This window comes from Falco biarmicus, chromosome 11, assembly GCF_023638135.1.
Source record: "Falco biarmicus isolate bFalBia1 chromosome 11, bFalBia1.pri, whole genome shotgun sequence".
Taxonomy (NCBI): Eukaryota; Metazoa; Chordata; class Aves; order Falconiformes; family Falconidae; genus Falco; species Falco biarmicus.
Genome location: NC_079298.1, coordinates 3,741,142 through 3,769,045, shown reverse-complemented (window position 1 = coordinate 3,769,045; position 27,904 = coordinate 3,741,142). Strand labels below are relative to the sequence as shown.

Sequence of the window (27,904 nt, the reverse complement as noted above, 5' to 3'; positions counted from 1 at the left end):
GAGCCATGAAATTCCCTTGCAGAATGTAGCAGTATGAGCCTGTCCCCTCAGATCGAATCCCTGCCCAGAGACGCACACCTACAGTGTGTGTATCCTGTAAAGTGCTCTGATGGGAGAGTTAAAACTTTTCACATGTTGAACAGTTTCAGAATCAAACAGCATAATTTGGTCTTTATTCTAACAAATGATACAACCAAAAATTACTATTAGTGAAGGTAAGTTAAAAACATGGACCAGACGACTAGTAAAATGCAAAAATGTGACATTGTTTCCATGATAATTACAAATTGTAAGGAAAATAAATGTGAAACTGCAGCATTACAGGAAATTTGTTAATACAGATTAAATAATGCAGTTACCCTTGCATGAATTACAAATCAAGAACAAATACTTTTAAAAAAAGATGGTTGCTTTGAATATCAACTGAACAAGGTGGGTTTCCAGCACAAATATATCCAGAGGTTTGTCGTGGTTTTTTTTGTAACAAGTCATTTCAATACATAAATCAAGAATTGCAGTAAAGTGAGGACAGTGACTGGAACAGCAGCTCCTTGAAAGGAAAAAGAAAACGCATTCCCTTTGCCACAAATTAAAGCAGTATTTTGGAAGACTAGTAAAACAGTTTGGTTACGAAACAACCCTAGGAATTCTTTTACCAAAATGAACGGCTGTCTTTTAATATTTGTAAAAAAACCTTACAGCCATCAGAAAAAGAAAGAAAAAAAAAAAAGCGGTGAGATCAGAAAGAAACAATGCCCTAAACTGTGAACTGAGGTGGTCACTCCCACAGCCCCGGCACGGAGGTTTGCCCCTCTGCTCACGCACCACCGTCAGCTTAACCTCAAAGGGCACCAAGGGGCCGACACGGCGGCTCTCCCCGCCTGTGCCAGCTCCGCTCCTCACCCCACCCGTGTTAACCGCGGGCAATGCCGGACCCCTCAGCTGGCGCATCCACAAAGACGCTTCCAGTTACCCAGACACACACACACCCCGGGCCTCCCGGGCAGTGGAAGTCCCTGCGCGTGCACGAGTCACAGTGCAAGGTAAAGCTGACAGGCTGCCTGCCGCGCAGCGGTGATGAGACCACCTCCGAAACCGCTGCGGCTAGGTATTCACTCCACAGGGGACCAGACCTTCCCTTAACACCCAGCGTGGTCTTAAGGAAAAGGGAAAAAAATAAAAATGAAGTTCTGCTAGATCAACCCTGCTAGAAAAAATAAATTACCAAAAGATATCTGACCAGGAGATCGCAAGTGGTACAGGACACCGGTGCCCACAGCACAGCTGCGGACTAAGGCTCCCTCTAGCCTAGAAACACTTCCCCCATCCACAGCACCGGCAAAGCTTCTGCGCAGACGCATCCATACTGACAAATACGCACTTTGTGTCTGTACAACACAAAACCCCCTTGCAAGCAAAACAAATTACAGTGGATAAAACATTTATATCAGTGTGGACAGAGTCACCACTAAAGAACTGCACCAGCACAGCTACGCTGCCAGGATCGCACCTCTTCGTGCCTGTGGATTGCTACAGTTGTGCCAAGACGCGCGTCCCTAAGGTAGGCTCAGCCTAACGTCCCTCTTGCTCGTGAGGACTCCTGCAGCTTGCAGTGCAGCCACCAGGAAACTATGCCCCAAGCGTCCCTGTGTTTGAAGTTTTGAAACTCATCACTAGGAATGTTTCAGAAAACACATCACCAAAAGTTGGAAGGAAATGTACCGAGAAACCGCACACCGAGTCTGACTTCATGAGGCTGTCACAGGAATCCGACAACAGTCACCGAACTGGAAAGGACAATCTGGTTGGAGTCAGATCATTCAGCTCCATAGTAAGAAGAAAAGAAGCAGCAGGGTACGTTCACCGTAATAATGTAAAAAACAACTCCAGTCAACCAAATCTGGGTCCACTCTTCTCTGCTGACACTCCAAATTACAGCAAGTCTTAATATAGCAACCCACTATAAAAAGTTTCTGCAAATCTTAAAATGTATCAAAGTTAGTAGTTGTATAATCATGACTGTTAAAAACCCCCACATAATCTGCAGCCAGAGTCCGTGGAAATGGCAGAAAACACTTCCGCAGACTGCAGTGGGCTTCGAGTCGGACACCTCATTTGCCACCAGAAGATGACATGGGCTGTTCTATAGGCAGACGGAGATACACAGAACCCTCTGTTCTCATGTAAGGCTACACAAAAAGCTTTGTTTTTTCAAGTCTAGAATCCAGTCCACTGCAGTTGTTATACTGCCTAAACCATGTAGCTATGTCCGCTCCTTCCTATGCCAGCCAGCCCTGTAATGGTAATCTGGAATAACCGAAAACGCGAAGTAATGTGAAACATATGGTTCCTTCCCTGCAAGACTGAGAAAAACGATCTCTAACATTCACCTTATGGAGAAATGTTCTGCATTTGCTGAAATTTCCAAGTAACTCTGTGCTCCTGTATGGCGCCTGCACTCTGCAGCATCACGCCTGGCACAAGACCCGATCCAGCAGCACTCCACCAAACATTCTACCCTGCAACGGACGTCAGTTAAAGAGGGCAACAGCAGAAATCTGTATTTGGCCCCACGGACATTTAATCCAGACCTCCAGCACCGACAGGACAACTCAGTCCCTCCATACATTCAGCCCTGGTCTCTCATGGCAGGGGTCTCGGCTGATTCTGAGGAGGAGCACGAGGCGGGTATCAATTCATACCGTAGATGTACAACGCTTCAGGAATTCATAATGACTTGGAAGACCAAGTTCCATCATTCCTACTGAATGTTCGACATCTGCTACTGATACAGTACTTTGACAGTAATTACAATTCTACATTTCCCTTTGCTTTTTCCCCCCCCTATAGTTCGATTTTTGATTTGCTTTTGAATTAATAACTCCAGTGTATCGATCATGGTCTGCAAAGTAAACATTACTCACCTGTCCAACTTGCAGGTTTCTAGTGATGCTGGAAGAGGATCAACCTCAACCTCCTATTTTCAGTTTACCTGTACTTTGTTGATAGTGATTCACTAGGACCCCACTTAGAGTGGGTACCACACCTCTCTAGAGCAGCCTCTTTGGGTTTTATACAGACGGATTGCAGAGGTTTTGAAAGAACATCTGCTCCAGACATGTATTTCCACATTCTGTCAATGTGCCTGACTTGTGATAAGCCATCTCCATTTATCACCTGCACAGTTAGTTAGGTTGGTTACCTTTACTAAGCATTGATGGTACTCTTTATTATAAAGTTTGATACTTAACTCTATTGATTTCCAGAAAAAGTTTTAACTACAGTGCACAAAGAATATAATTTTGAAAATATTTACATATTATTTTTTTACAATTACACCACAGCACTTTAATCTAAATTTCTTAATACAAACAAATAGCACCATTAGCCTTTTGCACAAATTCTTTCTAACAAACCAAAAAGCTGGATTATTGTCAAATTAGGAGACTGGAACCACTTGGAATGAGAATAAGCTCAAGAAGCCAGAGCGCTGAAACGCCTACCTATTAAAAATATTAAAAGGAAGGAAATTAAGCCAGAAACATTCTAAGCATTAGCAAATAAAATCTTCCCATGTGAGCCCTATTCAATGTGCACTACAATTAAACTAACTTCAAGAGAAACTTTTTCTTATATGAAGATTTAATGCTCAAACCCATTGTTCTAGTAACTCTTTATACGCACCCCATGTTTTCAAGTGGCTGCTGAATACAAATACAAGGTAACCCAGCTGATGCTCAACCATTATGGAGCAAGTCTCCTAAGTAAGTAAAAAAAAGAAGATCAAAGTGACTTCCTAGCTAACAAACCAAGCATGCTAATCAACAAAGCATCATGGACACAGCAGGGACTCCCAAGCCAGTATGGTGAAGAGAAGTTAAGCGCAGAGTCAACGAAAGGAAGATTAATGAACAGCTCAGTGAAGAAATCAACGGTTCAGAGACATGGGTAGCACCACAATGGATTGCACTAAGGTGCTAGAGGAGGTACCTTATTCCCTGCAGAGCAAATGCTATTTCTGAAGTGTATTGCAGTATGAAAATGCAATTGTTTTAATGGTTACCATTTGGTTCATTCATCTACAGAAAATGCATTCCTTCTAATATACGTTCAACTAACGTTAGAATTACTGAACTATACATAATGATACATACTTTACAATTCATGAAAACAAAGCGTGAAAGAATATAATATGGTCACCTTAAGTATGGTGGGATGTTTCAGAGGGCTAATATCCAGCTAAGACATTTCAACTTTTACGCTAATGGTCCGACAGTGCTTTTTGTATCACCAAGAAATGTAAAAAATTTAAAAACGAATGATAGTCCTCACAGCTGTTAAGTATTATCAGGGTCATTGAGGTGTCAAACTACCACGCTTGCAGTACTGGATGTATAAAAGTGTGAACGACACATCAGGAGACTTGCTGTAAATCAGGAACTAGATTAGATGCCCATTATAGTGAGTATCAGTACGTCAGTCATTCGATGCATGTTCCCTTTTCTTCTGGATTATTAAGTTCATCCCTTCCTTTATGACCCACTTTTCTATCTATATCTGTGGGCTACTTGCATCCACTTGCTTTCACTGTGGTACGCTGGTATTGTTATTCACCACTAACCTTCCAGTTTAGTTAGAGATCAGGAAAACGGCTGGGGTCCTCCTTGTAGTCATCAGGAATAGTGAAGATGGATTCATCAAATTCATCGTAACGGAACTCCTGAAAAGTCACAGTGGCTGTGATGGTGGGAAATACAGGAATATCTAGATAGGAAGCAAAACAGTACAATGAAGAGCCAAGAAATACAGGCTTACCACTAACTGCCAACTGCTACTTAAAGATCTGGAACTTCAGTCTTGCTAAAGACACAGAAGCTTGTTTAGCATGCTATACAACGGTGATTCAAAGCTCTTAAAAAAGGGGGTTTAGAGAAAGTTATTTCAGAATATACTCAAGATACCCTCACCACCAAAAAAACACCCAACTCAATACAGCATTCAAAAAAGTAATTAGTATTACTAATTCAGAGGTTTTCCCTTCTTGATGCAGACCAACAACACAAAAACCAAGGTGCTGTGAACATACAGATTAATCTCTTGAAGTAGAGGACACTGGCCTGAAGATGATAGAAGATCAAATAACCTTGCCACACTTAAGAGTTTGGCTGAGCAAACCCACATGAGAAGATGAGTCTTTTTAACGTTTGCTTGAAAATATAACCCATTTCCAACCTGAATCTAGGCTGAACACTTAAAGAGTTCTCCTCAATAAAACTGGCTTGCCCATGAATTAACGAGCTAAGCAAAAATTCAATCCTAAATAGAGCTGTGCAAATATGACAAGAGGTAGAACACAGTCTGTTTGGAATTTTCTAGCTTAAACAGCTCATTGGTATGCAAGAAGTCCTGTAACACTCGGAAAAGGTACTGTTATTTTTTGGCAGTTTATGCTGTGATAATCTATATCATGAATAAATTGCTTTACACATTTCCGTTTGTTAGAAATGTAATAGTTTTCTATTTATTTGTAAGTGAAAAATATACCAGTAATCCTTGAGGAAAAAATTAAAATGCTACAAAATATTTAACTTATGACCAAGATAATATTTTAATCCAAGGATAATTCAGCGTATCTACAGTACTCTGAGAGCAAGACTCTAGCATTAGGAAAATGTAAGCTACAGAGCTCTCTTCCCGATTAGCACTACATTCCCCTTTCAGCTGCACATTTCCCACCTAACACTACTTCCACTAACTTCGCTACACTCTCCTGAAATCTACAGCAACACACCCTTATGTAAGAGTTCTTTTCTAAAACTCAACAGAAGTTTTGAACATACTGCAGGAATAAGTACACTCATTTTGGAAATACAAAGCCACAAGAATTGTTGTAGTCTTCTTACCTAATTTTACAGGAAAGCCTGGTGGAAGCTTCATTTGAACAAATTCTCTAAGTTTGTTAAAGTGCTTGAAGGGTGCAATTACTTCTAAAACATTCAACAATCTGAAAAGGAAACCAGATTTCATTACAAATTCTTGTTTCACAATCTCTTCCTTTGTGTAGAAAAGATAAAAATGACCCAAAGAGCAAGATGATAAAAAAGGAGTTGAAAAATTACATGATGTTTACATCTTTATCTCCTTAGACCTTCTATATCAGCTTCCTCCCACACCCTCTTCCCCATGGACATAAGAAACCTGACATGGTTTTGTACTGGCTTAGACGACGTAACTTTGTGCTAAAACTTCTTAAAGGAAAAAACATTTTAGAATTCTGTAGGATTGGGCACATCAGTATTGTGACAAGTTAATGATAAACCTGGTCAAACCTCTGGTCTTATCAAGTAACGTAAGCTCTTGGCTCTTCCAAACACAGGCACACCAGCACTGAGGTCTCCAATTTTAACAGTTTAGATGCTTAGCAGCATGACTTCATTCACAGGTTTTAAACTGTCAAATCCCCGTATCTGAATATATGAAGAATTCTGCACTCCATAAATACATTAAAACATTTCCTACATATATGAAACATTCATGGCCAATAATTTTGACTTACGATTCAATTCCCAAGGGAAATTCCTGGCTCATAGCTATTGTGGCTTTAAAGGTTTTCTTGCTTTCTTTGCAGACCAGCTCTCTACCCAGATGAGGTGCTCTGCAAGGTGGAGGGGAGAAAGACAAAGTCAAGTTTTTCCCAGTGAAACCTTGGTTTTAAAGGCAGGCAGGCAGACTCAGGTTTGAAAACACCAGTAAAGAATTCTTACAATAAAGCAAATACTTGAAAGTAAAAGCTGTGCATAGTAAAGATGACTCCGTAACCACCTTAATTTAGATGACTACAAGTTCTGCTAAACTGGGAGAAAAAGAGAGTAACAGTTAAGGAAACAAGTTAAATAATTCCTCATAAACATTGTATCAACAAACACTACAGAAATATATACAGCTGATTGCAGGTGTTAATTAAAATAGTCTATATGTGAACAAAGTATCAAGCTGGCCTAGAAAAAGGTTAATTTGCTTTCAGCCTAAAATATGAAACAATCTCAGAGAAAGCAGAAAAGTTACACTTATCAGTAGAAGGCAATACTGGAAAACACAGGACAGAAAATTCTTTCATAGGAGAGGAACAGACAGGTAATAAATAACACATCTTTCCCTCTTTTGCTTTACATTAGCTAGACACCTAGACTTCCCATTAAACTCCTTTCAGTTGATCAGATTATTAAACAAAGTAACATCTTATATACATCTTTATTTCTGTCCCAACAGTAATAGCCGTTGAAGCATAACCTATTTATTCTGCTTGAATATTCATTCTATCTCAAATATATTAAAAATTAAATTCATTTAAAGAACTCAAAACAGAACCATGTGCATTTCTAGTAAGCCTGTACTGTAGTATCATGATATTCCCTGGTAACATCTGTATATAGGCTGGACTAATTATCTTTGGAGAAAGGATTTTTATCATTATTACTTATGTGACACGCTCAGTACATTTTTGTGGTCCTTCTACATTCAACAGCTAGACGGCATGCAGTCTTGGAAAATAAACTCAACTGCTTGCATCTCCTACAAATGAAGCTACTGTTACAGCTGTTTGCTACCCAGCTACACACCTAGAGGAGAATATCTTGCAAAGATCTAGCCAGTACTAGATCTGTACGTCCTTGTATTCCAGAAGTGTGCATTTTTTAACACTGCCACTGCTACTGGAGTCTTATTAAATCATAAACTTTTATTTTAAACATGGTGGATTATTTATTACTACCATAAGATAAATTAATTACAGAAATGAATTTGTCAAAATCTTCCTAAAAAGAAGCCAGCTTAGATGTGCATATTTTCAAAACATTTAAATTTCAAGCCATGAGTATCAGGTAGACACCCATCCAATATTTTCATTGCCAGTCGATGCAATAATACTGTTTACATATACAGGTATCAACCTCCGAGTGAGCCTACTGAAGAATATCAAACATCTCAAGACATCAAAACCAATGCTCCTCTGTCTGTTTATAGAAAACTATAAACAAAAAGCATACACAAACTAGAGAACACACACACACAGAAAAGACAACACCTCCCACCCCACCCCACCAACCTGAAGGTGTCTATGAAAGTTAATGTCAATAAAACAAAACCACTTACTTCCCATTTTCAGCAGATATGTACTCTTCCCATGTAATCGTATTGGGTGATGGTGGAGTAAGTGACTGCCGTCTGACAGGCTGTTCAGAAAAACACGTCTTAACTGTTTATCTTTCCTTATATTCTCTTAGAATTTTGCCATTCAAAAGATAGAGCTGTACTTCAATTCTACGAAGAACAGCAATAAACTATCCAGTTTGTGGTTGATACTTCACTGGGCTTTTCAACCTCCTGCTCTTGCTCTCACAGTCTCCATTTAGGTATTTGGCCTCAAACTGTATTTTACATAGAAGTTAGCTGGTTTAATACATCAGTTAATCAGTCAATTCATGTGTCTGAATGACACTTAACAAAGCACAAGCTAATACAGGAATAAATTAATCATTTTTAAAAGGCTGTATGCATGCTCCCAGATGATGTCTGGCTCATTATGAATAGCTCTTGATTTCATGGTGATAATAACAGGCTTAGTTCCATTTTAATGAAGCTAAAGGAAAACATGATTGAAAAGAAAGCCCGAAAGGCGTTCTAAGCAATCAACATTTGATCCCAAAGAAGTTGGAGTGATTTGCCACAGCCAAAACCATCATCTTTTACTAAGAGACAAATTAAGATTGAAATATCCAATACCATCACAGAAATTCCTCAATGTGTGCACTAATCAGGATAATCCATTAACATATCACCGTGATTATAATTGTAGATCATACTTACTATTTTAAAATTAAGACAACCAGAATAAAAACATTATCTACAGAATTTGCTGAATGACTGGTGCAAAAGATTATTCTCCTACACAAAAATTTACATACTGTGAAGAGTTACTCAAGCATACCTCAAAATTTTGTTCCATTAAGTTGCCACCTTTGCTCAGGCTCTCCATGATAGCTTTATTTCGAAGAATATCCTCCTCACTGAGATGTTCTCTTCTTTTCCTTGATTCTAATACAAGTCCATTAACCAAGTAGAAATCTGCCAAGAAGTTTCCTACTCTTTCCTGCATGAAAGGAATTGGACATTAACGACTTGCAGAAGATAAAATAAAAACATTTAAATTCTTGTATATCCAAATAATTGCACTTCAGTGCAATAAGGTAACTTCAGTATTGAGATGTTGTAATTTACACAACCAACCACACGAGCCATCAGCGGACAATCGCAGTGAGGTATGTACAGCACAAACACAAGAACTCCATCAGGAACAGATATTTCATACCAATGGGAATTTTAAAGGCAGGAAAGATTGTTTAAGAGTGGCCAAGGGAAGTCTGACTAAAATCCCCTTCGACATCATGCTGTGTTAAAGGATCATTTACACATGTAGAATACGGATATGGTATGCAAAAGGGAAAAAGTTCTGAAATACTATCTCAGACAAAAACTTGTGATGAACGGCAACACCTGAACAGATCCAGATGAAAACAAAATCCTTCAGAGCTAGTCAGATAGCAATTCCCTAACCAAAGAAGTTACGACACTGGCTGTTTCAATTTCTTTCCCAGGTGAGAACCTGTACCTCCGTCAGGCTGGTGACACAAAAGGAACACCCAAAGGAAACTACCCAGAACACTCCCGTCTTCCTGCACTTCTCTGACAGAGGAGCACGCAGAATCCTCACTACGCACCCCAGAATGAATTTGTGGAGACCCTATACTCCTACAATACAGTAATTTTCAGTACTGTCTGTTCTCCCCCCTGTCCAATAGCTACAGTTTGCTGTCCTTCTTCCAGGTGACTTTCTTCTTATGAAGGCAGCCCATCTTACATGTTCTGTGTGGTCAAACCAGTGACAACTGGGAGGATATGGGGAGATATTTTATCTCCATCCTGGACATCTTACTCTTTTACTCCTTATTTCTTCCCAACCCCATCATCGTAAGGCTGTCTGAACTTTTCTGTCTTTAGTAATGCAGTCTGAAATTCTCCTTCAGCTTACTGTTTTGTCTTCTCGAAAAAGCCATCCCGTTTGGGCACGTGTGAAGGTAATTGATTTGGTTGATAAAGTTGCTGAGTAAATATCACTGCTCATCAAAATGTCAACCTCTTCTTCTGTTTCCATCTCAGATTCCTAGAAGAAAAATTCCCAAATACCGAATAGAACTTAATAATAATGATTACTTCTTCTAAAATATTTTTTTAAGAAAAAATATTTAAAAATCAATAAACCTTTTGCTTTGGAACTTTTCCCAGAACTAGCATTTCCTGAATTTTCAAACTGTTTTATAGAAGCTCTGCCCAAATAGTTACCAAACAGCTTAATCTCAAATATTAATGCAAATAAAGCATTCAAGTATGATTTATCCAGAAGCTCAGCACCCACACCCTTTGCACAGGCAAAGATCCATATGCTTAAGTGATTGGTGGATAAAGCTATGATTAAAAACTTGACTAAATACAAGGGGTCTAATGAGTCATACCCTTGCATTGGTAACAACCAAACTGGCCACAAAGGGACTAAACGGATGCAAAGCAGTGGCAAGCAAGTTTGAAAATCCACCTGAGGACACCTCAATTAAAGCCACTGGAAAGGTTAAAAGTAGCATGCCTATGTGTCTATTCAGACTAATAAAAGATTTTTCCAAAAGATTCACATTCTAGCTTTTGCCTCATTTGGAAGTTTGTGTTCAAAAAGCACTGTTTTTCATAACAAAATTTTATGTCATACATATACATACAGCTTAAGTTATAACAACCCAAGGAAAAACTCATTGGTTTGCATTCCTTTGCAGCTTGTTTGGGTCTTTCTGAGAGACACATTTTATTTAGTAAAATAAGTCAGGCTTCGGATGTGAAGTAAAAGCTTGAGATATTTCACAACCTACATTCACACGGATCTTTACCTCATGATGTATTCGCTGGTAAACTTTTTGTTCATTGTCTAAAACTACAAAAGATTCAGAGGGTGCGGCATCACCATTAAAAATGAAGCTTAAATCCCCTCGTTGGCACTTCATGTCAGTAAAGTCTATGAGAGTTGTGTCCAGCCTGTGAAAATATACCAATACTTTAAAAGGAGTTATGTTCTAAAAGTAGTAAGTTCAGTTTGCAAGCAGAAGCATTTTTTTTTTTTATTTAATCACAACCAAACACACTAAGGCCTAAGTTTTCATAGAATATTTCGTAAGTGAAACCTGGATGCAGAAATAAAACCCCCTGCTATTAACAATTACGCAGTTTCACATTATAATATTTCTACTGTTATAAATGCATTCCAAACTATACTTATGTTAAATTCACAGGATAAGGTAAAAGTTCTATTCTGAAAACTTTATTTCAAAACCGTCAGCATGAGGAAGTGGCAGAATTTACATAGCCAGTATGTGCTGCACCCTGAGAAATACAACTACTCCATATGATCAGCATCCTGTTCTACAAGAAGCAACCACTGCTTTGAGGAACGGTATTAGGACATGACCCAAATTATGAGGAGGACTAAGAAACAGACTGATTTTTTTATTTGACTTATTTTAGTTGCTATTTCTATTTTTCACCCTCACCAACACAAAGGAAATGCTTCTGCTGACCTAAATAACTAGAAGATGGAGCCAAGGACAAAGATCTCTCTAGCAACTCATATCTGTTACTGCTAGAATATTTACTTCTTTAACAAAGATGGTTAAAGAACCTGAATTTAGGCATCACTTCAGTTCTAAGAGGCGATTGCTTAACACTCATCATATATTGGCCTCTGAATTCAAGAAAGAATCTGTAGCTATTTCCACTCAGTGCCAGTCGTTAACTCCCAGTCTTGTACAAGCAGGGCACACAGAAATGAGGAGAAAAAAAAAAATGCTTTCAGACTCCAATTTGACCTAAAAAGTCAATTCACACACTTTCACTATCATCTTTAGAAGAACAAAATTTTCTACAGATTGAATCTTCTGAATCATATTCTGGACTTTTTGTTTGTTTTAAACTTTGGAAAAAGCCAGGAAAAAACACCTGAATCCAAACCCCCAAACTAAACCAGTTAAAGAGCTGTGCTTGGAAAGACTCCTGGAAGCACTCTATTAATAGAGTTTGTGAATCTGTCACATTAAGCATTTTAAAAAGAGAAACTATATTCCTTTTTTTACTACACAGACTGGAGCAGCAACATTTCTCCACAAAACACTGAAAATTCATTTATTTGAAATTGTGTTAAAAATACCAAATATCAATTTGCAATCAATCATTGTCATGTCTGGTAGCTAAAGCTCTACACAGCTTAATTGCTTTTGCTTTGTGTTTTAAAGTGACTCAGGAACTGAAGTTAAATTCAGATCAATAGAGAAAAAAGATAGGCTGAAGTTCAAACCACTTCTTGCCTCTAAACACCAATGTACAAACAACAGTGCTGTTTCACAAACGTTTGCAGACTCCTCGGTGATTTCTTTAAGACCACACTGGAACCCAGTGTTTTCACTAACATGCAGGTTATTTACGACTTGGATAACACACACTGTAAAAATCAGTGCTTACCTGATATTTATACCTTGTTTGTGTATTTTACATGCATCAGAAGGCAGAATTCGGGAAAGTAAAGGCACTAAAGGTAAGGAGAGAGAACGCAGTTAGACATTCAGATTCCTCTGCAAAGTACTTCTATTAAAACTATGCATCAGTTTGAATCTCAATGTATTTTAATACAAATACAGCATACCCATTTTCCATCATAATCTCAATACAAATACAACTGACTAATACCAGGGTTATTTCCATTCAATAACTGCAAAACTGGTTTGTAATTGTACAGACTACTTTCAGCATCAGGAGGTAATTTAAAATGTCCTCAGCTGCAGCTAAATCATTTATAAATTCTAGTAACTCATCTTCTAGATGTCTGAAATTTTAATTCTATGATTTGACAGTTTACTCATCTATTGTACCAACTGAAAGCCTAGCTTTGTAGCTAGCTAGCTTTAATTGTTTAAAGCAGAACACCCACAAGCAGGAAAAAAACCCCATCCAATGCACTAAGCTTAGAACATCAAGCAAACATTAAACCACCGGTGGAACAGAGTCGTTACAGTATTACGAGATGGATACATGAGACTGTAGCTGCCCTTATGCTAAAAAGGACAATAAAACCAATTCAACACACTGGCATTTCAACACTTCCTTCAAAATGAACTAAAAGAATTAAGTCCACCGGTAAAATTTAATTAGCCTGGAGGACCAATAATTAGGACAGAGGCACTGCCCAGAGCACCTTTTTCCCTTCCAGAAAGGGAATATATAGAAAAAGACTAAGTAAGGTAAACAGCAAGACTCTGCATTGACTCCTGGAGAAGAGAACCCCTAGAAGTTGGCTTTACCCTGGCATCACTATTTCTGTGCAATGTCTGACTGTCACCATAATACTCCGCAAGTCAGGCTGCAGCCTTGTCACTAAGCAATGTCTTATCTTACTCCATGCCTAGTTCTACTCTTTTTTTACACTGACTCTTCCGTGAAAAATTCCACTCATTAGATGTGCAGCACACAGTAGGCCACCTAGAAAAACGAGGTGTTTGTTCCATATCTGTTCAACATTTGATGTCAGCCTGGCTGCTCATTCCTCCTCTGAATATTGGAAGAGGTATACAGCATAGTAAATAATACCTAAACTATACCTATATGAAAGTATGTAAAGTTACCAACTGAAATTGCAACCCGTAACAGAAAGTATCCCTTCAGATATTTTGACATTATTCAGACATGTTGGTTGTTGTTAATACATTTTTGCTAATTTATTTAGATTTTTCTTCTACAGGTAAGAGGAGGTGGAAACTGAGAAAGCACTAAACATTATAGAGTCACATAAAGAAGCATTAAGGTGAAGCTAGCGTCTGAAGAACCTATCACATAGCTGCACTTAACTGACAGTCACCATTCAGAGTACAAGCTGAAATTCAGGAAATTAAATGCCCCGAAGTCCAGTTAACGACATCGTTCAAACCACTGCTCTGTCATAACACAAATCAACCAGACAGAGACATTTTAATACTTTAATCTTCTAATAATGGATCTCTTAAAGTAAACAGGTTGTTCCCCTTCAATAGTATCACTGGATCACAGAATAGAATTCAGCTCCAAAATGAATAAGCAAAAATAATTCAGAAAAAAAGTTGTCTGTCCTTTCATTATAATTCAAGTCTTGAGAACTGGATTGTTAGCTTTCCAACATGCAAACCGCAAGAGAATTTAAGCTTGAGAGAACAAGTGTGCTGAAGACTGATTATATTATCTCCCTGTGAAAGGAATATGCAATTGCTTACCCCAACTTTGAAAATCCCAGTGAAGCTCTAGATAGAAGTCACCTAGCTGAGATGAAAGGAAGAATATATTAACAAGGTTTTTAGTCTAAAGAACAATTGTAAAAATTGCTGAAACACAGGCAGAAGTTGTGTTTTGCCAAAGAAAGAAAACTTTTTCTCTAATGTTAGTACTTGAATTTGTACTGAACTTATATGTTTCTGAAGCTTTAACTAGAGCAGAATCAATAATGATAAAATTATGTAAGTCAATTGAACTACACATTTTTAATGATTTTTAAAAAGTCAGTAATTCACACAGCTATTAAGATGTGGATTATAAAAGATTTATTGTAAATGTAAGTTTTTAAAAAGATCTATGGGGCTCTTTGCTTGCTTTGATTGATCACATCCAACCCGATGGAATTATATGGTCTGGCTTAAGTTAATGAGTCAGGTTTTAGCTGGGAGTATTCACATACACAAATTTCAGTTTGCCTTCTGGAAATATGCTTACATCATTACACTAAAATTCCTCTACCTCCATAAACAAATGCCAGCCAACTCCTTTAAACTGCATGCAACGCAAAAGCAAAGTAAGGGGTGACTTGATTAAAATTAGCAAATGTTGGCAATACGCTGAGGTAGGCACATACTGCCACTCCACGCAAGAAGAGAAACACACAACTCTAGGCCAGGTCTTACACTAGCAGGAATAAGGAACAGCGGAGCTGTTTTATTGAGGCTGTACCTGCTTTCTGTTTGCTCTCACACAAAAACTGAAAGCTTTTCACTTCTAGACAGACAGCAGGGTGTGGGGTTTTTTCTTGAATCATTGAAAAACATAGGAACATTGGTGAGCATATTCCTAGGGTGTTATCACTGACGCAGTTTAGCTCAACTTTCCAGATGTATGGTTTAATTAACTCAAGAAAAACGGTTAGTTTTCTACAAACCCATTCATATTTTACCAGTTGACTATGCAGGAGAAGCTCACCCCACCTAAAGGGAAATAAACACCTGTGTTTTATAACCACAACTTTAGCACACTAGCAGCAGTTTGAAACGGAGCTTTTCTTCCTGGTTTCTGTAAACCGGGGTACGTTTCACTCTGCTCAAGAACTGGCTGCTGCACACAGATGGAGAATCAAACCAAAAATCTTTTTCATTACACTAAGCAAGAAAAGAAAGTGCCATTCATGACTAGTAACTAAAAAAACCTAGTAAATTATTCACCAAAATGAAATATTTAAGAAAGACTTAAAAGTCTAATGAAATAAACACAGATTAAAATTACATTGTTTAATTTTTAGACTGCAAAGACGGCTAGCAGGTCTGTCTTACACAGACCTTTCTATCTGAATTTCTAGAAGTTAAGAAGGAAGTATTATCTTAAAAACGCACATAATTCTGTGACCCCTTAAAATGGACACTGTAAGCCAAGACTGCTATTAAGAGCAAAAGAGATCTGTAAAAGCAAGTAAAAAAACTTTTTCACAGCTTGTCAGAGCATCCGTACTAAGAACACAAACCACTGCTTTCCCTCATGATCATGTTTTTGTCAACATAACTGCCTTGAACTTACCTCTTTCAGGGCTTTTAATAATCGAGGTCGCTTTTCTTCAACACTTTCCCTGGACTGCTGTTTAAGCTTCCTTAGAAGTGCTGAAACTAAAGAGAAATTAACTATAAGGTAAATCTATTTTTTTGTTAATTACAGGTTAGTGTCATCATTTGACATCTTAAGAAAAGAAAAACCAATGTACGTGTAGCATTTCATCAGACTTTGGAGAAATTGACTTAAAGTTATAGTAATTATACATAGCCTACTCTGATCACACCAGGAAGAGAAACCTCAGTAATTGAATAGAATATGAAGTATACAACCATGTTAAGAGGTCTTTTAAGTGCATATTAGTACACATGCAGGTACACATGTATATTATTTAACATGAGCCTATAGATTGCATAACATCTACTCCCACTGAGAAAATTCTTTAATAGTGAGGAGCTGACATGCTGTTAGAATGTTGTTAGAACATTAAAAAACAGTGCATTAATATATTAATATATCTATAATATATAGCAAGTTTTCTGCTATGGGACATGGTAATAGCAAATAGTATTAACATCCGCTAGCAAGTAGTAGTAGAATAATTTTCCTTTTACTACTTCATATCTAAAGTGAGTAATCACTGTATTTGCCTACTGAGATGCAACATAAAAGCAGTATCCCATTGCCAACTGATATATTTAATATACATATGACCACACACAGAAGTTCCAATTAGATAATCCCATACACCTGAAAATCTATTCTGACCATGTAACTCCAATTTTTAAAAAAGAAAACTGATTTATAGCTATTACAATCACTTTAAGCAAATCTTTACTTAGGTTTATGTATCCTGATGCAATATCTTTCTTATCAAGCAAATGGACACGTGTAGAACTTGTCATATCATATTTAGATATAAAAGGTTCAGCTGATTAAGATAAACTCTTCAGAGGACAAAACCAGAAGTACTGTAATAAACTGTAGCTTGAAAATTCCTGTCTTCCTGGTCTGAATGAGGCCTCAGTTTCTGATCAATTCTGAAGCAGAGGTTCTTACTCATTTGTCTGTCTCCATAGCTGATGGCTTCTGCAAGAGGGCTCCATCCCTGAGCATTTTTCACCTTTACTGGAGCATTATGGGCTAAAAGCAAGTGGGCACATTCTGTAACAGAAAAGTTATAATTATTTACAGTAAACGTCAGGGACGTAGCAGTATCATTCACAATAAAGGAAACAATACTAAAGCAAAAGCACTAGCTATTCAGTATATTAAACAGCTTATCAAAATACATATCTGGATTCGGACTCAAACTTTAGACAAACAAAAAGCATTTATGTACTTACAGCACTTCCCAGCTAAGTGTCAGCACTAAAAACATAATTGGTGATCAACCACCAATTACATAACCTCTGAAGCAATGTCTCTTCTGCTTCATGTATTTTGCTTTTTATAAAGCTGTATTTCTGCATGTGCATACACCCCCTCCCCCCACTATGTAACAAATATTTTTAAAACATGACATCAGCTCTACTTAATGCACAAAACCGTGTAGGCAAGACACCTTTCATGGTCTTCCACACAGGGAAGTTGCGCATGGTCTTCCCCCCCTCTGTCTCAGCCCCCTTCTCCCAAAGGTCAACAGTGAACAGATTTGCTGGAAATGGGCACGGAGACACAGACTTTAGGCAGCTCTTGAGAACACTGCCTGTACAGGTGGCAGAGAGGAAGCCGTGGCACTAACACATCCCCATGCGCTCTGACATCTTGTGGTAAACAGCATCTAAAGTGGGCCAACTAGCATACTCTGACCTAGGAAAGCCTCAGAATATGTGCATAACCGGCCATACAACAAGTAACAGGTATTGCAGGACTAACAGCGTGGATACCTGGAGCACTAATATCAGAGCACAACTCATGGTCCTGTGCTCCATCCACACAGAGGTACACTTGCAATGCACTACATTTTTCATCAACGTCAGTAACAGCGTGCATCACTGCTATCCCTGACGCTCAGCATGCACACGCTGTGCCAATAAAGCAATGTTAACATCTCATCAAAAATACACAAGTTCCTAGCAGAGCCATAGCCCAACCTGCACTCCCTTCTCTGTCTGCAGGTAAAAGGTAATGCTAGAATGATGAACAGTCCTTAAAATTAAGGACAGAAGCAAGCTTTCAGTGTTTCCGTGTTTCGAATAAGCTGTCCTCATTTGAAACGGGTTCTTCAGTTTCTAACTACAGAAAGTTTCCTCACCGCATCTCATTAAAAATCAACCTGACCCATATGCAAATGTGAAGCTGGAGCTGTAGGCTGAAGAAATATCTCATTAGGAATAGGATGGGCAGGCATGACGGATAGAGGAACTTCCTGGATTATTCTACTACTATAGGTGTTACAGGAAACTGTCCTAGTCATTCCAGATGCAACAATCATGAGTCACTGGCTAGCACCAGTGTTTGGAAAGGAAGAAATACTTCACTGGTGAATATACTATCTTCTGTGGTAAATAAACAAAAGCCCTGACTACTTTGTCAGCAAACACAGAGAAGTATTTTTATGGTTGCTACAATATAGTGCTTAATACAACAACAACACTGCACAGTGAGCAGGCAAATAAGCTTGCATTTATCAACCAGATTACATTTTCAGTTAAACAAACACAGTGTAAATTCACCCTGCACTTCAGAAAAGACTGGCTATAACATTGCTATATAGAGCTGGACAGCCTACATGCATCACCCCAGAAAGACAGCAAAGTGACCTTCGGTATTAACAAGACAGATCAACATGGTAGGAACAGACCTGGGGTTCTTGGTGGATCAATGACTATGCAGGATTCAAAGCTGAGCCAGTAAAACTGGGTATTGTGCTGGATGTCACATACAAATAGCCCTGCTCTAGGCAAGCTACACAAAGGCTCACCACAAGCATCCTAAGGGATGCAGGGCTTTACCCACAGGATGACTGACTATATGGAAAGAAGTCAAGAGGTGAACTGCAAACTGAAATCTAAAACATGCAGCCAATGAGAAAAGGAGTAGAGGCAAGAAATGGCTCTTCCTTCCTCGCTGGACTAATCACAAGGATAACTCATATTCAAGGAATCTGGCAGCACTGAACAGATTGCTTTTTATCCTAGAGCTGAAACATAAAATAACCAAATTTTAAGAAGGACTTAGGACAAATATTCAAACACACTGAATTAAAATTCGTGAACTCTTTTCTATCAGTTTTATCAGAAGCACCTTTGATCAAAATTGTTTGTATTCATTATTGTGGTATGATACCATTGTAGCTATATGGAAAGTGTCCCTTCATGCCAACTAATTGCCTTTTAACCAAAAACCATACAACCCCTTCTACACCCAACAGTGCAAAACTTGTAAATATTAACTAATAACCACGACAAACTAAAGCTTGAAACACTGTGATTAGGCACAACAGAAGTCATACACATTACTGATCATCACTGCTTGAAAACACAAAGTGGTTACAAAACTAAAATCTACCTTACAAAGAAAAATGCCTTGTTTAAGGCTGAGAAATTAAAAAAAAGCTTCTGCCTCTGTTTCCCTCTGTTGTTCCAGGCCTCTAGTCCAGGACCCTCATTGGGAAACAGCAGTTCTGATATAGCACCGTTTTTTGCAAGTTGAAAAAAATCTATTTGCAATTTCCAGCAGGCAGGCACTTGTAAAACATTGGCCTCACTGCTGTCTCAAAAAGTTTGCAAAACTTTTCTTTTCTTCCTCTTTATTTATTTAAAGTATCCCAGGCTAGACCAACACTGGCAGATTCCAGCAAGCTCTACTGCTTCTTCTTTTGTGTAAGCCACCTCTCTGAACTTCTTCCCTCAAAATTACTTCCCGCTCTAACTCAATTATCTCAGATCACTTCATAGGTATTACCACAACATCCTAAGACAACTTACTGCATTTCCTACATTCCACTCTCTGAATCTGCCAGGTGTTTTGGTTACCAACAGCCCTCTCATGGCGCAGTACCCCGTACCAGGCACAGGACTCACACGGCTGAATGAAACCAAGCCATTCTTGTTTCAGTAACTGAAAAAGAACTTCACTGTCACAGAGACTGAACAATCATACTCCAGGTTTCTTCCCAGTCCTGAAATGTGTCTACTTCCATACTTTCTATTTGAAATAGAAATCTAAAACTTGTGCTTTGAAATTCTGCTGTAAAGAAATCCTCAAAGGGTAAGTGGAAAGATGAGAGCCATTGTGAATCAACAGACTGCAAAGCCATGTAGGCTGTCCTGTGCCCCACATACAGTCTTGACACAGGAAGAAACACCCAGGCAGTGAGCCAGAAATGTGAATCAAACAAGAGGAGTATGCAAAAAACAGGTGAGAGATTACATTTCCACTTACAGAGTCATTTTATTCTAGAGGATGTTATTCTGATTGACTTCAGTGGGAAAAAGCTAACCAGGGTTGTTCAATATACCTCTAGTGAGCAGATTAGCAACACACAGAGCAACACTAATAACCAGAAAAGTGTTGACAAACAGAAAGGGTATCATCACACAAACAGAAATCAGTAACTTCTGTACCATGAATTAACTGCACATTAAAAGAGAGATCTGTCTGGATCAAGTCCCCTGCCTACACACATCGAGTATATCCCTCCGCTTTAGCTGCCTGGATACCAAAGGGGAAGCAGGCGTGCACGTGCTGCCTCCACTGCTTAGAGGAGTTTCTCAGTCTTCTGTGATACTCCAGGTTTCCCAATTTCCTTCTAACTGCAAAAATTGAGGAGCTGGGCCCACCCACTCTTCTTGTTTTAGGCTCATAAAGAGTCCGACTGCTACAACTCCCTTCCACTCTACCCCATTCACTACCTAGCTACTTGATTTTGGCCCTCAAGAACAGCTCTGATTTCTTCTACAGTTTCTCTCTTCTAGATCTGCACAGTGTCTTCTTTTCAGAAAACCTCAGCTTTGAACTAGCTTGCAACACAGGAGCACGTTTAGGAAAACTGGAAAATCTTTTTCTCCTCTTGCCCCTAAGCTTTCAGGATAATTGAAGAGCTAGCAAAATTGATGGGTTTACCTACCTTTATGTCCCAACATCACAGCAAGATGTAAAGGAGTGTTTCCTAAAATAAATAACAGAAATAAAAAGATATTAGATTAAAAGTAACTGAATCCATTGTGATTCCTTCAGGTGTTTGCACATACAACTCAAAACACCGCATGTTAAGAAACTTCAGGTACATGACCTAATCAAGGAACACACTAAAATACACCAGAGCAGTTATATATTTATTTTAACAAGTGTAATCCAAGTGCTTGCTTAGAAAAATGTATCTGAAACACATTTCATGGGCCAAGAGTGGTTTTTTTTTTAAATGACATCTTGAAATTATTCCAGCCAAAGAGGTCCAATTGTATCTTCAAGGAAGAGATAACCCAAGCCTCTACGCCTATCATTGTCTAAAAAGTCTTGACATTTTACAAAGAATGACGTATCTAGGCTAAAAGCTACTCACAAGATATGATACTAATTAAAATTTTAGAGCCCAATTTATTAATTTTTCAGAGATTTAGTACAAATATTTTACTAATATAGTATTGTGAAGTAACACTAACTTCACTACAAAATAAAACCTTTTGGTTATTTCAGTTCCTTGTTTCCAAAGAAAGCTTTGGAGCTTATTAGCAGATATTACAAACATGACCTTATTTTCCTGGCTATGCATATGACACATTTTGTACTTCTGTTCTTAAATATGCACTGTAAGGTACAGAGGGTTGTTTTTCTGGATTAGTGCTGCAACCAGAATTCTGCTGTGTTTTATTTATGTAGCTTAAGGATGCAAAACTCTTCCATTTAACTGTATTACTCTGTTTGTTAATACATTTAAACATTTTCTTAGTGGAGTTAACAGAAAAATTGCTGGCAAACAAATTTATTTTGCAATTATAACAAATTCACTTGATTTTAGTTATTTTGCAGTATCATGTTAGCAATAAGTACTTGCTACATGCAAAAAATTATGTACTGTACATCTGAAAAACACAATCCAAAACACTGAGAGGTTGCTATACAAAGTAGTTGCTAACATACCACAGCATCGTGAAATCTCTTATCAAGATAGAAATTCTGCCTTCGACCGCTTGCCTAAGTGGTTTTGAACGAGCTATTCAACATGTAGCACAAATAATTCTTGCATGTCACTGGCAACATCAGACAGCTACATCCTGGTTCATTACACACACTCTAACCTAACCTCAAATTTTCTATTAATAGATTTTGTAATATCTGTGAGCCAAACAATAATTTAGAATACTGGATGCAGACATTCTTTGTTAAGTGACTGAAATAACAACATTATTGAGGAATGAACTCAAGAATGAGCCAAATCATGTACTCAAAAAATTCAAATTATGCAAGCCAGGGGCAAACACTTTCCACACCTTATCAACCACTTCAAGGGTATAGACAGATAGATAGAGAACAATAGCTCTACACTAAGGTTTCTCTTACATTAATAAACCTTAAAATTTAAAACCACACCCCACCTTTCAAACAGTGAATAAACCAGAGCCAGACAGCTCCAGCAACTACGACTGCTTGGTATAATGGCAAGAAGCAACAAAATGAAAGCTAACCAGGCCCCTGACAGCTTTCCTGAGAACTTTGTTGGATTTCACTCAGCTAACAAGCGGAAAGTGCAGTTGTGCAGTAACACACAGCATTTCAAAACTCCTCCGGACAAGGTTCTGACCAACCTGATCCAGTGTTACCTCTGCTTTGAGCAGGAGGCTGGAGTAGATCACCTCCAGAGAGCTCTTCCAGCATAGATTTTTCTTTGACTCAGTGATCATCTTCATACCAAAAAGTATGCAATTCAAAAAATTACATGGGAAACTCGAATACAGCAGACAAGGGGGAGAAGAGGAGCATGCAGAACAGTACAATAACCGATAAAGCACAGAAATGAGAATCTATCAATTCCAGAAGAAAAAAAAATTAAAAGCTATTTATGAGGAAGCTGAAAAGTGGTAACAAACATCCTGCTTGTTGGTCCTTGGCCAGTAAGTCCCTGGTAAGGAGTTCGTCTAAGATTTAACAAACACCAGCAAGATAAAATAAGAGGATATCTGCTGTACCAAAGGGAGAGGAGCCACACTAACAGGTAAGCCAGGAAAGCACCTTTAGGAAAGGGTGTAAGAAGGAGAGGCAAGGCAAAAACATAGAAAAAGGATATTGCAAAACTTAGAAAGTAACACTATAGTTCCTGGCCAGTCAGGCCTTTTTCTCACTGCCCATGGTTAACTCCTTTCCAGGCAACTCTTAACCCAGACCAGCCAAGCTCAGCGAGCATGGACGCAACAGCATGTGGCTGCTTTAGAGAGCCAGCTGGAGCGTGGTGGCAGGACTGCGGATGGCACGGTCCAATAACAGGCACACAGCACACCAAACCCTGCAAGCACCACAGTAAGCTAATGTACATTTCTATTCCATCAAAATTCCATTACTACTTCACAGAAAGTACCTCCCTAAAACAGTCTCAGCAAGAGCTGAGCTTTGGCACATCCAAAAATCAAACCTGCAAGAGCATTTTGCACAGTTCCATTGCTAATCATCTATCTTAAGATCTGATAAACCTGGGGAGGTCTTGGTGCTCTTTGGGACAAAGAAAATGGGTGTTATCAGCAGCAAATTTAACTCAGACTTGTCAAAATAAGCCACCCACACTGTGTAAGGCTGTATGTCACAAAATGAAGAAATTACAGTGAGGAATCACTCTGCTCATAGAACGTCTCCATGTGATCTTCAGGTTTTTCCCCCCAGCAGGAGAAACGAAGAACTGTTCAAGCAAAAAGACTCCTCTTCTGTGCAATCACAGTCTTAAGCAGAGGTAAGCTTTCACTCTGCCCAGGAAAACCAAGAGAAGACAAAATACCTTGGAAAAGATGAGACCAGTGCTGCCACATCTCCCATCTAGCAGCAACTGCCAACCATCAATACTGAGTCACAGTGACAGTACTTATCAGGGTCTGCAGTGGACAGCAGCCAAAGATTTTCCATACGTTTCATCTCAGAAACCTGGCTGGCTGGCAGGTGCAATAGGACAAGTTAACTTCTACTCCTTTGGGAGAGATGGGACATGAAAACGTAAACCAAATCCCAGCAGCTGCTGAAACAGAGCCACACTATCATGGTTCTTGCTAGCATTTGGACGATTAAAGTCCCAGACTGATAAATTAATTTCCACTGGAATTCTATCGCACTGCAACCTCAAGTTCCACCAATCCTACAACACCAATCACGTTTAATTGCTTCATCATGGCAAGAACAGCTGCGGCTCCTCTAGAATGTTCACTATCCAGAGCACACAGAATAACTCTAGGTAAAATTAGTCTGATTAAAAAAAAAAAAAAAAAGGTGAACTTTAGTACTAATAAATTTTTCCTAGCCAGTGCACAGTGCCACTAAGCATTTCTGCCAGGACAGGCAAGAGGGTGGGAGAGGGCTGTTTCACTTCTTCCAGTTGCATGGACGGTTTTAACAGCTTGAGGTTTTCAAGGAACCACAGTGCAAGCCACAACAGTAAATGTTAGATTCCATGAAAACAAGTAGCTTTTCATGAGACAGCTGCTGGAGAGAGAGAGAGAGTTGTATATTTGCATCCTTCTCTATGTCATTTACTTATGTAAAAGCTGTAATAAAAAGGGCACTGTAAATAATTAAGTGGCTGACGTGTAGTTTTAATGACTTCCATGCAATTTAATCATAATGATAACATGCTCAATACGATCATTTCTAGACACTAACTAGAACAGGAATGAGCACATACTTGAACAGCTACAATCAAATCCATTCTCTTTTGGCAGCGGCTTGAGTCACCACATAAACAAGTCTCACATTTCCCTTCCATCTAAAGACAACTTCATCAATATCTATAGCTTTGGGAAATGAGCAGACAAGCTTCCCTCCCCAAGTCATGTAGCCTACAGGGCCTTATTCCAAGAAAGCAGTGATACCACAGTGCCTGAAATCCTGCACGTGCACTTCCAGGCCATGCAAACAAAACCTGTTTGCACAGAAACACAGTACTTGTCCACGGGTGCGTGCATGTGTAGCTTTTAACCTTCCGTTAGGCAACCGCCACACCTACAGGGAAGCTGGGTCTGTTTTCCAAGAGTAATACAGCAAGATATGTCTATTCCAGAATATAAAATGTTTTTATTCTGAATATATGTTTAAGCCCTTAAATACCTGTGATAGTAAAAATAAAAGCAATCTAATAGGTACACATCCAAACTTCTCCCAATAAACTAATTGCCTTTGTAATGATACTGGTGTTATGATGGGGTTTTGAGGTTAATTTATAGAGAGGCAGGCTGCACTCAATTTACAGACACAGCCAGTGTTTCTTTTATCAGAACACCAAGAGTTTAACATTCTACAGGCCTTGGCTTTTCTGCACTTAACTGCACACTAAAAATGGGACTGAGTTGTTAACAATAACTGTTACTAGAAGTTCTTTCTCCCCTCTGTCACTTCCTTATTATGTACCAGGATTCTCCTGGCTTACTTCCGAGTGTAATTGTAAGCTGAAGTTATCTACCCCAAATAACTCACAATTCAAGTATGTAAACAAGTGACAGATGGATTCAGGCAGAAAGAAAACAATAACAAGGAAATATTAGTCAGGCCTTTGGTATGTGAAGACATCAAGGGTTTTGTTGTTGGGTTTTTTTTTGAAAACTTAATAGCAAAAGAACACTTGAAGTAAAAACTAGGAGAGAGATAATGAGACCGAAATCCCCAAAGCGCTCCTACTGTAAACAGCACTGAGAAAGCAGAAAGATGTTCATTTGAATTTTTTATATGTATATGAGTATGTATATATGTATACATTTTAAAAATGGATGGTATCACTGCTTGTGAAACACATTGAAGACAACAGTGCAGCGAAGATGGATCAGGAAGTGCCTTCAAAGTAAAGATATTAAGCTTATGACGACCAGTTATTTAAGAGGAATTGGAGGAGGTGTAGGAGAGAAGTCAGCAGAAGGAATACAACGAGTGTGAAAATGTCTTCCCGAGTCTGCTGCTTTCATTCTACCAGTATTTGCTGCAACGTTTGGAAAGAAGATGACAGGATAAATATATCTGTAGCTATATTTATAACAAAGTACTTAGAAAAATGTTGTGACAGTTGTAAGAAACAGTCCTCCCCATCTCGATTGAGAGAACTGAGCTGTATATTACTCCCCGTACATTAATCTGTGTTTCAGAGTGCCTAATGTTATCATGGACATGGCTTTTAATTTCCAATTAAGTTATTCTTCCCATAGTACCAATCCCAAAGATTGCTCTACCTTAATGTTCCTTTTTATTTTACATAACACAATTAAGTAAAACAAAGGGAACATTTATCTCTTAATCAGAAAAAGAACATAACCATACCCTTTAATCATAACTTCCCCAGATACCACATGCGGTATAACTCGGCACTCGCCAGCAGGGAGGTATCGCGTTACTTTTGAGACAGGTAGGAAACGCAGAGATGAAAAGTAACCATGGAACTGAAGCTGACTTGACAGGCTGATTAATTTTTTAACAACTATTTTTAACAAAATATCCCCCAAATTAAACCTTATTTTAAAGTATGTCCTAGTGAGATTTTAAATGTTTATGCGTTACAAATTAGCACGAGGATCCTATTTCTACCTTTGCTACTGCCACTCGTGTGTCCACAGCACGCTCGCGGAGGGGCAGAGAACAAGAATGGCTCTTTCAAATCGCAGAACTAATGGATTTTAAAAAATAAAAAACACAAGAGGGTTTTTTTTTGGCCGGGGGAAGGACCAAGGCTAGTTCCAAGGACCGAAGCTGGCTTCCCCGACAGCCAAAGACCCGCTCCCGAGCGCGCCGCTCACCCTCAAAGCGAACAGGTGACAGGTCGCTTTCAACAACCACCACGGTAGTTTTTAAAATGAAGCCGGTCTCGGCCGCGGAGCAGCGCCCGGCCAGCGGCGGCTCTCCCAGCCTTCGAAACGCGGCGCGGGACTCCCTCAGGGCCGACCCCCCTGGGTCCTCCCCGGCGTGCGGCCGCGCCGCCCCGCCGAGCCCGCCCGCGCAGGGCCCCGGCGGCGGCCCGGGGCACCCCGAGGCCCGGTGGGGCCAGGCCGCGGCTCCCGGGGGAGCCCCCCCGCCCCGGCCGCTCACCGTGACTGTCCTTCTGGCCGATGCCCTGGGTGCGGATGAGGGCCGAGAGCCGCCTCACGTCCCCCTTGAAGACGCACTCGTGCACGGGGAAATGCGCCGGGCACTTGTCGGGCTCGGCGGCAGGGCCCGTCCCGCCGGCCGCCGGGCCCCCCTTCAGCGGCAGCCGGTGGTGGTTGCTGAAGATGCGGTGGCCCCCGGCCCGGCCGCCCTTGCCGCTGCTCCCGCGCCCCCCGGTGAAGATGCCCCCGGGCGTGGCCGCCGCCTCCTCCTCGCCGGGCGCCAGCAGGTCCCCGTCCTCCTTGCTGGGCTTGTGGTCCCTGCGCAGCGAGCGCAGCTTCTCTCCGGTCATCGCCAGCGGCGGCCCCGCGAGCGGCGGGGCCCCGCCGGGAAGGCTCACCGCAGCCGGAGGGTCGATGTGCTCAGTGCCGTGGCGGCGAGTCCCGTCCGGTCAGCATCCCCCGCCAGAAGCAGCCGGAGCCCGCCGCCCCGAGGAGCCGCCTGCCTGCCTGCCTGCCTGCCTGCCCGCCCGCCCGCCCGCGGGGGCCCGCTCAACGGCCCGGCGCCGCCGCCATCTTGGCCGGCTGCTCCCGCGAGAGGCGCGGCGTGAGGCAAGACGTGGGCGGGTATCGCGATACTTCGCGCAGGGCGGGCCCGCCCCTCGCAGGGACCGGCGGTTCCCGCCCCGGCCGGGGTTACGCGCGCGGCAGCGGTGTGCGCTGGGCAGGTCCCTCTGGTGAAACGGTGCGGTGCGCGCCGGTAGGACGGGCCTGCCGTTGCC

General features: G+C 40.1%; 1 protein-coding gene across 2 annotated transcripts; it reads right to left on the bottom strand.

Annotated features, from left to right (window-relative positions):
* Nucleotides 1-143: 143 nt before the first annotated feature.
* Nucleotides 144-27,712, bottom strand: ANKRD13C (ankyrin repeat domain 13C). Of its 2 annotated transcripts, XM_056355982.1 has the most exons (14): nucleotides 27,127-27,712; nucleotides 20,996-21,037; nucleotides 16,981-17,085; nucleotides 15,952-16,037; nucleotides 14,391-14,436; nucleotides 12,613-12,679; nucleotides 10,992-11,136; nucleotides 10,088-10,219; nucleotides 8,987-9,148; nucleotides 8,152-8,231; nucleotides 6,557-6,655; nucleotides 5,904-6,004; nucleotides 4,622-4,764; nucleotides 144-3,760 (listed from the first exon to the last, which is right to left on the bottom strand). In XM_056355982.1, the coding sequence occupies exons 1-13, from the start codon at nucleotides 27,473-27,475 to the stop codon at nucleotides 4,634-4,636; spliced, it is 1,545 nt and encodes a 514-aa protein (XP_056211957.1). In that variant the 5' UTR covers nucleotides 27,476-27,712; the 3' UTR covers nucleotides 144-3,760; nucleotides 4,622-4,633. The 2 variants fall into 2 exon arrangements, with proteins under 2 accessions (XP_056211957.1, XP_056211956.1); XM_056355981.1 differs by having other exon boundaries at nucleotides 144-4,764.
* Nucleotides 27,713-27,904: the final 192 nt, after the last annotated feature.